This window comes from Desarmillaria tabescens (genome assembly GCF_030435595.1).
Source record: "Desarmillaria tabescens strain CCBAS 213 chromosome Unknown EV420scaffold_4, whole genome shotgun sequence".
Taxonomy (NCBI): domain Eukaryota; kingdom Fungi; phylum Basidiomycota; class Agaricomycetes; order Agaricales; family Physalacriaceae; genus Desarmillaria; species Desarmillaria tabescens.
Window position 1 is genome coordinate 855170 of NW_026848303.1, and position 14335 is coordinate 869504.

General features: G+C 48.2%; 8 protein-coding genes across 8 annotated transcripts; 3 read left to right on the forward strand and 5 right to left on the reverse strand.

Annotated features, from left to right (window-relative positions):
• Positions 1-210: 210 nt before the first annotated feature.
• Positions 211-3029, forward strand: EV420DRAFT_1709820 (copper amine oxidase; the record flags this gene model as incomplete). Its single annotated transcript, XM_060479600.1, has 13 exons — positions 211-315; positions 371-559; positions 608-627; positions 678-844; positions 896-1032; positions 1084-1132; positions 1183-1464; positions 1516-1669; positions 1720-1795; positions 1851-2028; positions 2085-2735; positions 2791-2827; positions 2879-3029. 13 exons carry the CDS (start codon positions 211-213, stop codon positions 3027-3029), a joined length of 2196 nt encoding a protein of 731 aa, XP_060336893.1.
• A 236-nt stretch (positions 3030-3265) lies between these two features.
• EV420DRAFT_1636672 (uncharacterized protein) lies at positions 3266-4568 on the reverse strand (the record flags this gene model as incomplete). Its single annotated transcript, XM_060476618.1, has 4 exons — positions 3266-3291; positions 3344-3498; positions 3555-4378; positions 4434-4568. The coding sequence occupies 4 exons, from the start codon at positions 4566-4568 to the stop codon at positions 3266-3268; spliced, it is 1140 nt and encodes a 379-aa protein (XP_060336894.1).
• Positions 4569-4885: 317 nt separating this feature from the next.
• Positions 4886-6160, reverse strand: EV420DRAFT_1636673 (uncharacterized protein; the record flags this gene model as incomplete). The annotated part of the gene is made up of 6 exons (XM_060476619.1): positions 4886-4920; positions 4967-5130; positions 5187-5203; positions 5265-5479; positions 5550-5964; positions 6023-6160. The coding sequence occupies 6 exons, from the start codon at positions 6158-6160 to the stop codon at positions 4886-4888; spliced, it is 984 nt and encodes a 327-aa protein (XP_060336895.1).
• A 304-nt stretch (positions 6161-6464) lies between these two features.
• On the reverse strand, positions 6465-8251 carry EV420DRAFT_1743917 (uncharacterized protein). Its single transcript, XM_060480090.1, has 4 exons — positions 7893-8251; positions 6995-7833; positions 6775-6941; positions 6465-6714 (listed from the first exon to the last, which is right to left on the reverse strand). Exons 1-4 carry the CDS (start codon positions 8031-8033, stop codon positions 6689-6691), a joined length of 1173 nt encoding a protein of 390 aa, XP_060336896.1. The 5' UTR covers positions 8034-8251; the 3' UTR covers positions 6465-6688.
• Positions 8252-8330: 79 nt separating this feature from the next.
• On the forward strand, positions 8331-9960 carry EV420DRAFT_1509627 (uncharacterized protein). Its single transcript, XM_060471473.1, has 4 exons — positions 8331-9255; positions 9320-9397; positions 9452-9487; positions 9543-9960. The coding sequence occupies exons 1-4, from the start codon at positions 8557-8559 to the stop codon at positions 9627-9629; spliced, it is 900 nt and encodes a 299-aa protein (XP_060336897.1). The 5' UTR covers positions 8331-8556; the 3' UTR covers positions 9630-9960.
• On the reverse strand, positions 9491-10371 carry EV420DRAFT_808749 (uncharacterized protein). Its single transcript, XM_060483546.1, has 3 exons — positions 10062-10371; positions 9980-10013; positions 9491-9911 (listed from the first exon to the last, which is right to left on the reverse strand). The coding sequence occupies exons 1-3, from the start codon at positions 10230-10232 to the stop codon at positions 9721-9723; spliced, it is 396 nt and encodes a 131-aa protein (XP_060336898.1). The 5' UTR covers positions 10233-10371; the 3' UTR covers positions 9491-9720.
• Positions 10372-10740: 369 nt separating this feature from the next.
• EV420DRAFT_1709827 (uncharacterized protein) lies at positions 10741-12146 on the reverse strand (the record flags this gene model as incomplete). The annotated part of the gene is made up of 4 exons (XM_060479601.1): positions 11852-12146; positions 11035-11779; positions 10822-10979; positions 10741-10766 (listed from the first exon to the last, which is right to left on the reverse strand). The coding sequence occupies exons 1-4, from the start codon at positions 11985-11987 to the stop codon at positions 10741-10743; spliced, it is 1065 nt and encodes a 354-aa protein (XP_060336899.1). The 5' UTR covers positions 11988-12146.
• A 76-nt stretch (positions 12147-12222) lies between these two features.
• Positions 12223-13475, forward strand: EV420DRAFT_1759323 (uncharacterized protein). The gene is made up of 4 exons (XM_060480584.1): positions 12223-13050; positions 13114-13191; positions 13246-13278; positions 13331-13475. Exons 1-4 carry the CDS (start codon positions 12373-12375, stop codon positions 13418-13420), a joined length of 879 nt encoding a protein of 292 aa, XP_060336900.1. The 5' UTR covers positions 12223-12372; the 3' UTR covers positions 13421-13475.
• Positions 13476-14335: the final 860 nt, after the last annotated feature.

The following is a 14335-nucleotide window of genomic DNA, read 5'->3' on the forward strand; positions in this document are numbered from 1 at the left end:
TGATCAAATTCCCGTAACCAATGTCCCGATATGATTGGAAGCTAAGGAGAGGCAAGCTACACTTTTAAGGACCGGAATTTGGGCGGAATCCATTTATCTTAGTATCTCGCGTTCTCGTCAGGTGATCTTTCCATTACTGCTCAGTCATTCATCGTGAGCAGGACTATTTCAGGAGCCAATGTACCGTGATAGAATGTTCCCACATTGTCAATGGCTTCCACCACGGTTCCTAGCACAGCAACGGAGGTTCTGAGTTCCCCTCACGTCGTACCGACTGCTTTCAAGCATCCTTTGGACCCATTGACTCCTGACGAGGTGTGTATAACTCGAACGCGCCCATATTCTACGTTTTGATAAACATTACCCTCAGATAGCCGCTGTATCACTGTCAGTCCGACACCACATCGCGAGCAAGACAGACATCAAGGCCGTCAAGTTTATCACTACATACCTTTTACCTCCCCCCAAGAAAGCAGTTCTTGCCTACCTTGGGATTCCTTTGACTCCTGGCGGAAAGCCTGAGGCGCCTACCCCAATTACTCGGAAAGCGGAGGTTGATGTACGTGCTATGACCTTTACTCACGAGATGAAGCTAATAGTCTGACAGTTTCTCGATGTCGTGAACGGGTGCGTAAACTCCGGTTGGGTACCTACAAAGACCTGATTTATGGATACAGTGATGCCTATAATGTTATCCTCGCTCTCGACGATGGGAAATGGGGTATTGAGAGCATCGAGAAGCTTCCAGAAGGTGCTCAGCCCCAGATTTCTGTCCAAGAACTCGTTGCGTGCGAAAAGATTGTGAAGAGCGATGCCCGGGTGCAGCAATTGGCGAAAGAAGTCGGTAAGTAGACTAGTCCATGTCTGGATAGTCACATATCTCACTTTTCCATAGGTGTTCTTCCCGAACAGATAGTCTGTGATGGTTGGTCTATCGGCTACGACGACCGTTTCCCACAGAAGCGCCGTGTCCAACAAGCGTTGCTATTTGCTCGGCTTTCGGAGCATGAGAATCTATACGCACATCCCATGGTAAGCGCATAGTTGCAGCTGTAATGAATCATGTTCAAATCATTTTCCTAGGATTTCATTGCCGTCGTAGACGCGAATGCTGAAGAGGTCCTACATATAGGTACCGGCCCGTCTTTAAGTTTTCATTCTATTCCTGACACTTCAGTTCAGATTTTCCTCCTCATTACAAGAATACTCCTAACGGCGCGGTACTCAGCGCTCCCAGCACCAAGTTCCCTGAACTCTCTGAAGACGCGTTTGCCGCGACGAGTCGACCGCGCATTCCTCCTCCCCTCAAACCGTTTGACTTCCTTCCCGATCTTATGGAGAAGAGCGAGGAGAATTTCAAGCCTAGAAATGACATCAAGCCTCTGCACATTGTCCAACCTGAGGGTGTCAGCTTTAAACTTGATGGTAATGAATTAGAGTGGCAGAACTGGAAGATGCATATATGTAAGTTGCCATGATACTCTCGGTCTCACCCTACTAATCATGCGACATTAGCCTTCACTCATCGCGAGGGTATAGCCCTTTCCACGATCACTTACAACGACAACGGCGAAATACGTCCAATCATATACCGTCTGTCGCTGGCTGAAATGGTTGTTCCTTACGGAGCCCCAGAATACCCGCATCCTCGGAAGTTCGCCTTTGATTCGTGAGTTGTCTTTGATTCACTTCATTAACCATAATATCTGACCGAAACAGAGGTGAATATGGAATGGGAACAATGGCCAATGAGCTATCCTTGGGGTGCGACTGTGTTGGACAAATCCACTACTTGGTACGTTGAGTGTCGCTAGATCCCATGGAAGAGCGATGTCTGACAATGGGTCTAGCCTGGTGCATACGTCGGACATGATGGAAATGCGGTCATCGTCAAGAATGCCATCTGCATCCATGAAGAGGATAATGGTGTTCTCTGGAGGCACACCGATTACCGCCCTGGTGGCCGTACACAAACGGTTCGCAGAAGACGTCTTGTTATCAGCATGGTCTGCACGCTGGCCAACTATGGTCCGTTCCATATTCTCACTACCACAAAGACTGAGATTGATATCAATGTCCTACAGAATACATTTGGAACTACCATTTCTATCAGGACGGTAGTATCGAGCTCGAAGTTCGCCTGACTGGTATCCTTCAAGTCTACGTCTCGGAGACTGACGAACCCGTCAAGTTCGGCACCAAAGTTGCGCCTAACGTCAATGCCCAGTATCACCAGCATCTCTTCTCGATCCGTGTGGACCCTATGATCGACGGTCTCAACAACTCTGTTGTCGAATCCGACGTCATCCCCCTCCCCAACGCCGGAACCGGCTCTGACCTCAACTTTGCTGGAAACGCGTTTATTCAAGAGGATACGGTGCTGAAGAAAGAGGCCGGAAGACTCTGGGATTGGGAGAAGGAGCGGAAGTGGAAGATTGTCAACCCCGCTAGGAAGCACTATAGTAGCGGTAAGGATGTCGGCTACGTTGTCGGGATCAAGGGTGGTGTTACGCCGATGATGGCGAGGAAAGACAGTTGGGCGTTGAAGAGGGCGCAGTTCGTGAACTACCCTATTTGGGTGTGCAGGGATGTTGAGGGCGCGAAGGGGAGCAGGATGTGGCCTGCTGGGAAGTATGTCCCGCAGACCAGGGAGAGTCCCGAAGATTCGATCGGTACGTGGGTGAAGGGGGAGCAGAACATTGAGAATGAGGATATCTTGGTATATCTGACCGTCGGTGAGTATCTTCTGCGTCAACTCTGAGGTACATTTATACTGACGCTGGTGAATAGGAACAACGCATATCCCTCGTCCGGAAGACTGGCCAGTGTATGTATTTCTGTTTGATGTTATCAGAACTGTGGCTTACATGTCTTATAGGATGCCTGTTGAACATCTAAGCGTCACTCTCAAGCCTCAGTCGTTCTTTACTATGAATCCCAGCATGGATGTTCCGGGGACTAGAGATCCGAAGAGTGTTGCCGCGTTCTCTCAAGGATCTACACCCAATGGGCACGCTGGGTGCCATTGAAATCTCAAACCAATGTATTCAAGGTCTATTTCAGGGTCTATGTCGTAGAAATTATAATGTAAAACAGTGAATGATTTCCAGGTTTAGACAAAACAACGTCCCTTGGCGTGTTCTTGAAAGGTAATAGGAATAGTATTGATAAAGTGTGCGATTAAGAAGTTCAGTAAGGTGTGCTACAGTGATATCAGAGAAACAAATGGACGATACACATAGTATCTGCGCTGAAGACACCTAGATTAGGCATCAGAACAAGGCATTGCATCTGGAAGATAGGTTTAGTAAGGGACATATGACAACATTGACAGTATACATACCTGCAGCAGAAGAGGCGGGAACTACTACCGCCTCTGGGAGGGCTTTCGGCAGTTTAGACTGAAGTCGGACATGGAGCTCTTCGTCCTTTTGGCGTGTGCGTCCAATATCGTTCTGGATCTTAGCATTGATGCGTTCGTGGTATTCTGCTTCAATTCTACGAAAGTCGGGATCATCAATATGCATCTAGGGGATAATAGTTAACCAGCATACTTTTTCAAAGCTTCTAGCTCGCGGAAGAAGTCCCACGGGTCGTTTATCTGTTGCACCGATTCGAGATGATTTGATACAACTATCACGGGACTTAAGTCCGTGGAGGGCCGACTGAACATGCTGAGGGCTACAGCAGGGTCAAAAGATAACGTCGAGACATTATCGTCGTCGTCATAGAGACCTGTGCGTAGACGCGGTATACAGGGAAGAACCTTCTCAAAGGCGGAGCGAAGGAAGGACGAGACGTTGAGAGATCCTTTACGTTGCGCTCCGTTGGCCTCCCCAAAATGTCGATTTTCAACTTCAGCGGCCGATTGAAGGGACTTGGTATCAACTCCCCAAATAGAGTGACTTTCAGTCTCCTGCGCCAGGGGGGGAGGTGAATTAACTGCAGAAGCTTGGCGCTCGTCAGGCTGGCCAAGGCTAGCGTCATCCTCGACACCATCAGGGACCGACGCAGGTGTTTTCTCCCGTTGCAGAGCAGTTCTGCGGTCAGCATCCTCGTTGAAGTACTGCTGGCTTAGACGAAGACGGTCGGGGACGTTTAATTTGTACTTGGGCTCAGGCCACGAGTCTCCGATGTTGGTATCGTTTCGGATGCGACATCGTGTCATGGCCTGCGTGGGGTGATAACAGCCCGACCAAGGAAGAGGGTTGCTAGGCTTCATTGGAGGACGCAAAAGTGGGTGAGAAGTGTTGGGCAGGATGGGGGCCGACATCTCGGGTAAAATAAAACGATCCAAGTCGCTGTTGGGGAGGCCTTGCGAGACGAGGGTCACGGCAATGTTGATGTATTCTACACCAGGCAAAGGGAAAGAGAGGAGCTGATAAAAGGTGGAAATTAGTGAAATGAACGCGTTATAGGGCACATCAACGTACGTTAATTACGCATGCAACATAACTCTTGCTCTCCAAGGCTTCGCAAGCCTCCGTCACCTCGGGATCGTCCAGATGCTTGAGGGAAGCAACTGGGTCGAGTTTGAGAACGATGTATTCTCCAAAATGAGGGAGCATGGTGGCGAGAAGTACGATGCGCGATCCATACGAAGGCCTTGAAATGTAGAAAGGCGCTAGACTTTCTTCCATTATTCTTGTGAGGAAACGAAGAGAAATAGAACAAAGGCAGAGGCTAGAATTTCCGGAAATTGCCGAATCCAATCCGCTAGTTGCTAGAATCATGGGTCATTTCGCACTAACAAGTTGCATGCTTGCGGTGATTAGACAGACTATGCTAACAAAGAGTGTAGGTCAAACACGAAACGAATGAGATTGATAGGTTAAGCTACGAAGTCCAGGGTTTCTGGTGATACAAAAAAACGAGGGTGAATGGATTAAGCATTAGCGCTGGACTTAGCATCTGCTATAACTGTGATCAGCGTCAGAAAGGGTGTAAAAATATTTCTAGTACATACCTTCTGTAACAGAAGCAGACACAGCTACCGTCTCCACAGGCGAAGGTTCACGTTTTGGCATTTTTGACTGCAGTTGAGCATGAAGTACTTCGTCCTTTTCGCGAGCTCCTTCAATATCAGCTTGGACTTTGATTTCCATTCGCTTGTGATAATCTGCTTCAATGCTACGAAATTCAAGGAGTCAAGAGGAGAATTTTAATTATGGATACGAGTTGCGTACCTTTCCAAAGCGTCGAGCTCCCGAAAGAAGTCCCATGGATCATTGAATCTGTTTTACGGATTCTATATCATTTATTACCTCTATAACAGGCATAGTATCTGGAGGAGTGGCGCCGAAAAGATCGAAACCATGCAAAGGGTCGTCCGAGAAGTCTCTGTCATAGTAATCGAGATCTGTGTGCACACAGGGTACCCACCGCAGGACTTTGCCAAGCAGCGAGCGAAGGAAAGACGTCAGTTTGAAAGGACGTGTTAACACGATCGGAGTTCCACTAGATTCCATAGATTCATGAACTGAACCACCGTATTTGCTTTCAGCGTCGTGTTCGGAATGGAAGAGGTAAAGTGACCCTAGATGCTTGACGCTGGTCTGGCTGGTCACCGTCGACATCGCCAGCACCATCGCCCACGCGTAAAGCTTCTTGTTCCTTCTGAAGTGCATCCCTACGCGCCACATCTTCGAAGTGGTAGATCTCCAGAAGCCGCTCTTGGTGCCTCAATTGATATTTAGGATCGGGCCATGGGTCTCCAATAGTGAAAGTCGTTTCGAATACGACAAGTGCGTCATAGTCAGGGTAGGGTGAATAACAGTCTGGCCAGGGAAGAGGCAGCGTAGGGTTAAGTGGCGGTCGCGAAAGGGGGTTGGAAGTATTAGGCAAAATTGGGACAGCCATGTCCGGCAGTATCAATCGATCTGGCTGGCCATCAGAAAGGCCTTGAGAGACCAAGGTCATGGACACTGATATGTATTCCACCCCAGGCAAGGGAAAAGAGAAGAGCTGGAAGGCGGTAAAAGTTGGCTGAATATAAACTTCTTCAAGTTGGCAGTTAACGTACATGGGTGACACAAGCAACATAGACTTTGGTCATTAAGGCTTCGCAGAATTTGGTAACCTCTGGATCCTTGAGAGAACAGAGGGAAGCGACTGGGTCGAGCTTGAAAGCTATATAATCACCGAAATGAGGAACGACCATGATATTGCAGCCTGAGAGTGGGGGTAAAATGTTTCAAAGTACGAGTCCTCTGGGTTCACCTTTTGTATCCTGAGAAATAGGGACGGGTCGACATCAAATCTGTTTGTGTTGTTCTCCGAAGGACAAGGCATGGAAACGAATCCAACAAGAAGAACAAAACCGATGGTGACGGCAGGTCAAGTGGCAATTGCCGAGATTGCGGCACCACTCACTTGAAAGTAAAAACTGGCCTCAGCCCAAGTCTGGCTTGTTTATTTCAATTATCTAGGGTTTAACGTTTCAACGTTCAAGTTTCAGCAGCAAAGTGCGAAGTTGAGAGCAAGGATACATATGCCTGTTGATGAACCTGATGATAATGATGGAGGACTGATCCTAGTGACACAAAGAAGGATCGCAATAGATTAAGATTCAAAAACTGTATGCTAAATGCTGTAGATAACAACGAAGGAGTGTCAAGAAAACAGTTAAACGAATGGTTGTGATGCAAAGATGATATAGTGGACAGAACGTTTTGTTGAAGACGAGAGATCAAGCATCGGCACCTGGCGTTGCATCTACAATCCGTAAATAACAATTTTAGTATGGAGGGGAGGGTCAGCGTCTGTCATACACACCTCGTGAAACAGAGGAAGCGGAGGCCTTTGAAGTATCTCCAGTCACAGACCCACTACGGGGCATTTTTTCTTGTAGACGAGCATGTAACTGTTCATCCTTTTGTCGGGCGCTTTCAATAGCAGCTTGAGTTTTGGCTTTGACACGCTCGTGATACTGTTCTTCGATTCTGCGTCGGGAAGTTCATAAGCGTAGCTAAGATGTTCGAACGAAACTACTCACTTCTTCAGAGTGTCCAGTTCACGGAAAAAGTCCCAAGGGTTGCTGATTTCCTGTACCGACTTTAAGTCTTTCGATACGACTATCACCGGCATCGTGTCTTCGGGTGGAGGTCCGAATAGGCCGGCAATGACTGCGTATGGGTCGAAGGACGGTGACATTGAGGAGCTGTCGTCATCACAGAAATTTCCCCGCAAGCATGGAACACAAGGCAAAATTTTGCGAAATAGTCTACGGAAGAATGACTTGAAAGAAAAACGTCGCCTGTGACCAGGCTCCTGCAGTTCGGAAACCTCGCTCGTCATGCTGGGTGACTCGGAACATTGGCTTTGCATGTCAAACGCTGGCGTATCGTCTTCATCTTCAGGGTCCTTAAGCGAAGGTTCGTAGTCGCTGTGGGTGTCCGGCTGAGACTCTGGAAGAGGTGAGATAACTGAAAATGCTTCATGTTCTTCTGGCTGGCTGCTGGTGGGTGGTTGCTCTCGAGCTTTCCTCAAGACCTCCCTCCGCTCAGCATCCTCGTAGTAGTATGTTCCACCAAGAAGGTTCCGTGCGTGACCATCGATGCGGCATTTAGGAGTGGGCCATGGTTTCCCAAGGATGATGTCGTTTTTTATTCGGCACGTCGTCATGGATTGTGTAGGATGGTAGCAGTCAGACCAAGGCAGGGGGGTAGAAGGCTCCAGTGGTGGTCGCGACAGTGGGTTGGATGTGTTTGGTAGGATCGCTACCGACATCTCAGGCATTATGTCGGACTCTGGTAAACCTTCTGGGAGACCCTGTGATACTAGCGTAAGAGCCACGGACAGATATTCAGTACCAGGAACGGGGAATGAGAGCAGCTAAGGAATGAAAAAAGTCTCAGTGAACACGAAGATATCGAAGCGGTAGGCAGACGTACGTTGATGACTGAGGCAACGTATGTTTTACCACTACCCAAAGCTTTACATGCTTCATTTACCTCGTCGTCATTCAGTGATTTGAGGGAGGCAACAGGGTCCAGTCTGAAGGTAAAGTACTCGCCAAACTGAGGAAGCATCATGATGTAGAGCCTGACAGTGGGAGCTTTAGAGGTAGTAGGGAAAATTTGGGCGTTATTTCCTCGCCCAGGTCCATTTTAAACGCTGGGATAATGAAGCGCCGAAGGACGCAGTGGGTTCTTTGTTTCTTTGTTCTTTGGAAAAAGAAACAAGGAAACCAGACAAGAATAAGTAAAACAAAGGAAACATTGAACAAAGTGGCCGCCCTGGTCAGAGCCACTGACACCCAGATGGCAAAGTTGCCGAGATCCGACTAAATACTGATCGCCGATTGGCATTAGATCGGCATCATTCAACATCTCTCCTTGCTACATCGTTGTGCTACGTCCTGCCACCTCTCCATTGTTATTATGGCTGTATGTATCAATGGCCATTCAACATTCAATACATACATTTCAGCTTTCTCTGTCATTATTGTTCTCCGGAGCTACACCTTGTTTCTCGTAACGCGTCATCCTCCCAGTCCTTTAAAGCTTGAGTGCGAAACGCTCCAGACAATTTCGAGTTCGCTCTACTCTGCCACCTATGCCATCGTCTGTGGTTGTTATTCCCCGCCCTGCTCCAGCCACCCATGAAACTCATGAATCCCCCAATGCATCATCGCACGGTGAAATCTACCGCGTCTACGAATCTTTGCTCCATCCGTTCCATCAACTATGCATGGCGGCACTCGACAATACCTCTATCAAGACTAGTCCTGCCTGCCGAAGGATCATAGAAAGCATATGCTCTTCTTCGAATCTATCCACCAAGCCTGGCATAGGTGGACGAGGAAAGGAAAGACCTGCAATTCTTTGTCCTGCCCCGGCCGGCTTACCGCATCGCGCAAACGAGCCATGGTTATTTCTCATGGGAACCTTCGGTGGCCAAGATGCGACGACTCTTCCTCAGATCTACAAGGACTTTTCGATCACTGTCCGCACCGGACCCCCCAACAAGGATGGCACATTCTGCATCAGAACCATTCCAGAATGGCGAACATCTTCCCCGGGAAAAACTCAACATGTTGTGGTGATACCTGTGACTCCGGAAAGTGGGGTACCTCCTGAAGATCATTGGGTAGCGTTCGGGACTCGCAACGGAACGTATCGCGTGGTTTCTGCGGACTTGGCTCGGCTTGTGAGCCTTAGCACGGTAAAGTTGGGCGATTTTTTCGAGAAGCTCAGTTCAAACCCGAAGTATCTCGTCAAAGTCGCGAACGAACTCGATAGGCACGAACGGCAGGTGAGCACACGATTTAGGCGGCCTACTCCAGTCTCCAGTGATACTTACTGTACCCTTGTACTAGTATCGTGCCCAAAAGAAACTCAAATACGCCGCCAGTCGCAAATCCTTCAACATGCAGCAGCTGGAGCGGGGCATGCAGGTACGTCTGGCAGTGCATCCACGCATTCTGTTCAGTAAATTACCTCTATTTCAGTCGATGCAACTCGCCGACTCGACTAATACCGGCTTTGTTAGTGTTCACTTTCTGTCTCTAGAAGATATGTTTAGGCTGACTTTTCTCATAGGACCGTGCCCCGATGAATCGGTCGTCACCTTCCAAGAAACCTGCACCCTCGGTTTATAGTAAGGCCTCCGCGCGCGTGGTTCTGTGATCGAGCCTCGAAACATGTCCTTTCGTAACTTATTTATATCTATAAAGTGCATGTACAGCACGATTCTTCTGTTGATACGTTGGGTGCCAGCTCACGGTGCTCTTCTTTGCATCTCCTCTCGGGACCGCCGCCTGGCAGACTGCATGTTCAAATGGTCAACGCATCCGTTAGATGCCAACTTTTGGCCAGCTTCTCGATTTAACGAACTAGGTGGAAGCGCGGGAGCATGATATAGCTTTTCAAAGGACTTCATGGAATTGGTTAAGCATGTAGTTCTCCAATCTTTTGTTACGCAATTTCAACATCAGCACGTCTTTGCTTTTACTCGCTGTAACAAAGACACAACTCGCAAGTTAGGACAAGGAAAATGAAACGACCACGATGCTGTTACGGGCAAGTCAGACTAAGAAAAGTCGCCAGTCATGAAATCACGTTTGACAGCGGCTTCTCGTGGTAGAGATTGAGACCAGAGGAGTGGAATGGCTTATTTGAGTAGGCAGAATCTTCTAATTTAGTGGGAAGGAAGTGTGGATTCTGGCAAAAAGAATCAACGGAACACAACGAGAAGCTCAACAAGAGGAGGCGCCTTGTGGTATCCTTCATGGTCGAGGACTATACGATGGAGATCGCTTGCCCGACTTCATTCGATGGTTGGCGCCAGGATCGGCAATTCCTGGACTGGCCTTGAAGCTTGAAGCTTGACCTCCCACGTTATCCTTGTTTTCTGAAGGGCGCAGTGGTTTCTTCGGTTCCTTGTTCGTTTTAAGAGACGCCGGCATTTGCCGGTATCTTCTCTCTGTCCCAGTGTATGGGTCGGTAAACCTCTAGAAACGTTTGCCAGCCTCAATGCCCCAGAATTGAAGCCGTCGACTCTGCCAAGGCTACATCGCCATAGTGTCAGATAAAGGTGCAAGTACCTTAGAAGGATAGTCAATTCTGAGTACATGTGAATGGTTGATTAAGACTACATACAGTCGGTGTAGGTGAAAGAAAAATGCAATAAGAAATTAAGATAAGATAAACTATGCTACGCGGTGGAATGAAAGGGCGTGGACGGTAACACAAAACGAATGGTTCGGGAGGCGAGAGCCCGAGTAGAATTAGAAACAGATTAAGCATCAGCACCAGGCTTTACATCTTCAATAGCGTAATCAGTCTCAGGAAAGGCGTAAGGGATATTTTCAGCACATACCTTCTTTGACGGAAGACGATATTGTATCCTCGGATGAAGGTTCACGTTTTGGCATTTTTGACTCAAGTCGGGCGTGGAGCTCCTGATCCTTTTGGCGCGTACGATCGATGTCAACTCGAAGTTTTGCCTTCATTCGTTCATGAGACTCTGCTTGAATCCTACAAAAGCAGACAACCAGCATAGTGATTCAACAGCAAATGGTAGTTTACGTACTTCTTCAGGGCATCGAGCTCGCGAAAGAAGTCCCACGGGTCGTTAACCTGCTTCACTGATTCCAGATCGTCCAAAACCTCTATGACTGGCATGGTGTCTGGAGGAAGGGTGCCGAATAAACTGAGACCCCAGATTGGGTCGTCCGAAAAGTCCTTGACGTCATCATCGTCCAAAGGTGCGTGTATACAAGGCACACACCGCGAGACCTTCTTGACGAGTCCGCGAAAGAGGTTAGAGACCTTTGAAAACCAGCTTGGCGCGGTCGTTAGAGGTACATCCACGATGCTGGCTGGACGAGAATGATGGCTTTCACCGTCATGCTCAGAAGGAAGCGGTAAAGTAACCACAGAAGCGTCACGCTCGTCCGGGGGGCCGTCGGCAGCACCTCCATCCACAGATAGCGGCTGCTGTGCCTCTTGAAGAGCCTGCTTGCGTTCAGCATCCTTCCAGCAGTATTCTTCAAGAAGACCATCTTCTGTTTCCAATAGATACTTGGGTTCTGGCCACGGATTTCCAATGGTAAAGTCGTTTCGAATGCGACATCTTGTTGTAGCTTGGGTCGGGTGAAAGCAGTCCGGCCAAGGGAGAGGCACAGTAGGATTGAGTGGCGCGCGCGATAATGGGTTGGATGTGTTTGGAAGGACCGCTACGGCCATGTCTGGTAGAATAAAACGATCGGGCTGGCCAGGAGAAAGACCTTGGGCGAGTAAGGTCATGGCAACCTGTATGTACTCGACGCCGGGAACTGGAAAACATAAAAGCTATGGAAAGATAGCTGTCAGGAAAACGGACGTATCAACAACGCCAATGAACGCACATAGGTGACACAGGCAACATAGGTCTTCGTCTCCAGAGCTTCGCAAGCTTTTTACTACCTCAGGATCCTTCAAATATTCGAGAGAGGCGACTGGGTTGAGCTTGAAGGCGATGTATTCTCCAAAGTGAGGGATCATGACCGCGAACGAGTAGGGTGAGATGGTTAGATATTCGTTCTGCGAGTTTCGAATTTGATTTTAAGTCCCAAAATATGAATGCCACTGAGTTTCTGCATTGTTCTTGAAACAAAGGCACGACACGCGAATAAGACAAGGATAACGAGGGAGGTCAAGGGCATCCGGCAACTGCCGATCCTGGCACCAACCATCGAACAAACGATCTCGATCATGTACAGTATTGTCCTCAACCCAACATATTCAATGGCCCTTCATTTTGTCCTTTCTTTAGTTGAATTGTTCTCCTGACAAGGTTACTCAGTCTGATATATATAAGTATGCGCAGGCATGGCTTTGTCCATTCTATGCTTGCCACCCACTACATCTTCCGTTTCCGAGTCCCAGCATGCCGTCCTCTATCACCATTATACCTCGGAGTGACCCTCCCGCTAAAACTCTGACGAAACCGCGCTACGGGGACATCTTCGTTGTTGAAGAATCTCTGACGATGCCATTCCACAAACTACTTGCAGTAGCAATGAAGACCGCCTCCATCAAAACAGCAGTCACCCCTGCCTGTCGTAGAATCGTTGAAACTATCTGTTCTTCCTCGCGTTTATCGGAGAAGTCGGGTCGCCGACGTCCTGGAATCCTATGCCGCGCTCCACTTGGAGCTGAGGGCGACACCCGACCCTGGTTATTTCTCATGGGGACCTTTGACGGCCACGACGAAATTAATCTTCCCCAGATATACCAAGACTTCGCGATCACTGTCTGTACTAACGCAACCAAAGATGAGGAAGGCAAGTTCACCATCCGAACGTCCCCGAACTGGCGCATGTACTCACCGAAGAAGACCCAATGGGTTGTCGTGATACCCATGTCGCCACAGAGCGGAAAGCTTCCGGTCGAGCGATGGATGTGCTTCGGCGATCAAAACATACCGTATACGATGGAGCCATCTGAATTCGCTAAGCTCACGAATTACAGCAGAGGAAAACTGAAAGAGTTTACTGGAAGGATTATGGGGGACGAAAACTACCTCACAAGGATCGCTAAAGATATCCAGATGCACGAGCTCAAGGTCGGTACTTCTCGTTACTTTCTGTGGAAACTATAACTATACTTTCACTATACTTTCATGTAGTATCGCGCTCAGAAGCAACGTCAATATGCTTCTAGTCGTAAGTCTTCTCAAATGCAGCGTCTGCAGCTGGAAATGCAGGTTCGTGTTACGGCTTCATGTGCTGGTATTCCTTTTAATCACGTCCTATGTCAGTCGATGCAACTCACCGACTCGACCAATATGGGTGTTGTTAGTCGACATCTTCATTTTCCACAGTTCAATCTGACTCCTCCCGTAGGACCGCGCATCTGTGCAGCTGCGCTCACCTCCTAGCAAGAAGCCTGCCGCGTCTGTGTATAGCAAAGCGTCCACGTGGCTGGTCCTTTAATTTCGTGGCCCCAAGGCCGTCTCATAATTTATTATTATCTATATGTTAATGTCCTGTGTTACAAAGACTATTCATTCCGAATTTTCGTTTTCTGGACTGCCGTGTGAGACCGAAGAATATGCTCATTATTTCACTATCCAGCGCCTACGGTTATCAGAACAATATCCCCGTAACATTGAATGCACGTGTTTAGATCACAGAACCAGTTGAGAGTGGAGGTATATGTTTAAGTGGTCAGAGACTTCATCTACGGTTTACGAACTTCTCAGTCCGGAGAAACAGGTAGAATGATGGGAGCACGATATAACATTAACCATAAGTAAGCATCCTCAGCAATCGGATTGTATGGAATTAGCTGAACATGTGGCTCTTGAGCCTTTTGTCGCACGAGTTCAATATCAACACGTCTTTGCTTTTACTCGTTCGTAGTACTCTTCCTCGATTCTAAAAATGACAAATGGTCAGATTCTACATATTCCAGCAATGCTAAATGGTTGACCTACTTCTTCAAAGCATCAAGTTCACGAAAGAACTCCCAAGGATCGTTGACTTGTTGAACCGATCCCAGATCATTTGATACAATCACCACAGGCATACTATCCGCAGGGGACCGACGAGATGTGCTGTCAACGGCTACGACCGGATCGAATGTTAATGCCGAGATATCATCGCCGTCGTCATAGGGATTGGCCGGGGAATGAGATAGGCGTGGAACCTTCGCGAATAGTCGACGAAGGAAAGACGAGATGGTGAAAGGTTTTTGAGATGGGGTCGATAACCGAGATTTACCAGCGTTCTTGCCTGGATGAGCGATCCCATTGTGTCCTTCTTTGGCCCATCGGTAGCACTCGCTCCCAGTGTCCTGTTCAAACCAAACAGGAAATGTATCGTTGGATCTTCTATCTTCTTCTAGCT

Coding starts and splice junctions, on each gene's coding strand:
- EV420DRAFT_1743917 (XM_060480090.1), bottom strand. CDS start 8,033: ATGATGCTTCCTCAGTTTGGCGAGTACTTTACCTTCAGACTGGACCCT. Junction 6,942..6,994: donor GAACTGGACACTCTGAAGAA/GTGAGTAGTTTC, acceptor TTCCCGACGCAG/AATCGAAGAACAGTATCACG. Junction 6,715..6,774: donor CGCTTCCTCTGTTTCACGAG/GTGTGTATGACA, acceptor TACGGATTGTAG/ATGCAACGCCAGGTGCCGAT.
- EV420DRAFT_1509627 (XM_060471473.1), top strand. CDS start 8,557: ATGCCATCGTCTGTGGTTGTTATTCCCCGCCCTGCTCCAGCCACCCAT. Junction 9,256..9,319: donor TCGATAGGCACGAACGGCAG/GTGAGCACACGA, acceptor CCCTTGTACTAG/TATCGTGCCCAAAAGAAACT. Junction 9,398..9,451: donor AGCTGGAGCGGGGCATGCAG/GTACGTCTGGCA, acceptor CCTCTATTTCAG/TCGATGCAACTCGCCGACTC.
- EV420DRAFT_808749 (XM_060483546.1), bottom strand. CDS start 10,232: ATGAAGGATACCACAAGGCGCCTCCTCTTGTTGAGCTTCTCGTTGTGT. Junction 10,014..10,061: donor ACGAGAAGCCGCTGTCAAAC/GTGATTTCATGA, acceptor TGCCCGTAACAG/CATCGTGGTCGTTTCATTTT. Junction 9,912..9,979: donor CATTTTCCTTGTCCTAACTT/GCGAGTTGTGTC, acceptor GCGTAACAAAAG/ATTGGAGAACTACATGCTTA.
- EV420DRAFT_1759323 (XM_060480584.1), top strand. CDS start 12,373: ATGCCGTCCTCTATCACCATTATACCTCGGAGTGACCCTCCCGCTAAA. Junction 13,051..13,113: donor TCCAGATGCACGAGCTCAAG/GTCGGTACTTCT, acceptor ACTTTCATGTAG/TATCGCGCTCAGAAGCAACG. Junction 13,279..13,330: donor CCGACTCGACCAATATGGGT/GTTGTTAGTCGA, acceptor CTCCTCCCGTAG/GACCGCGCATCTGTGCAGCT.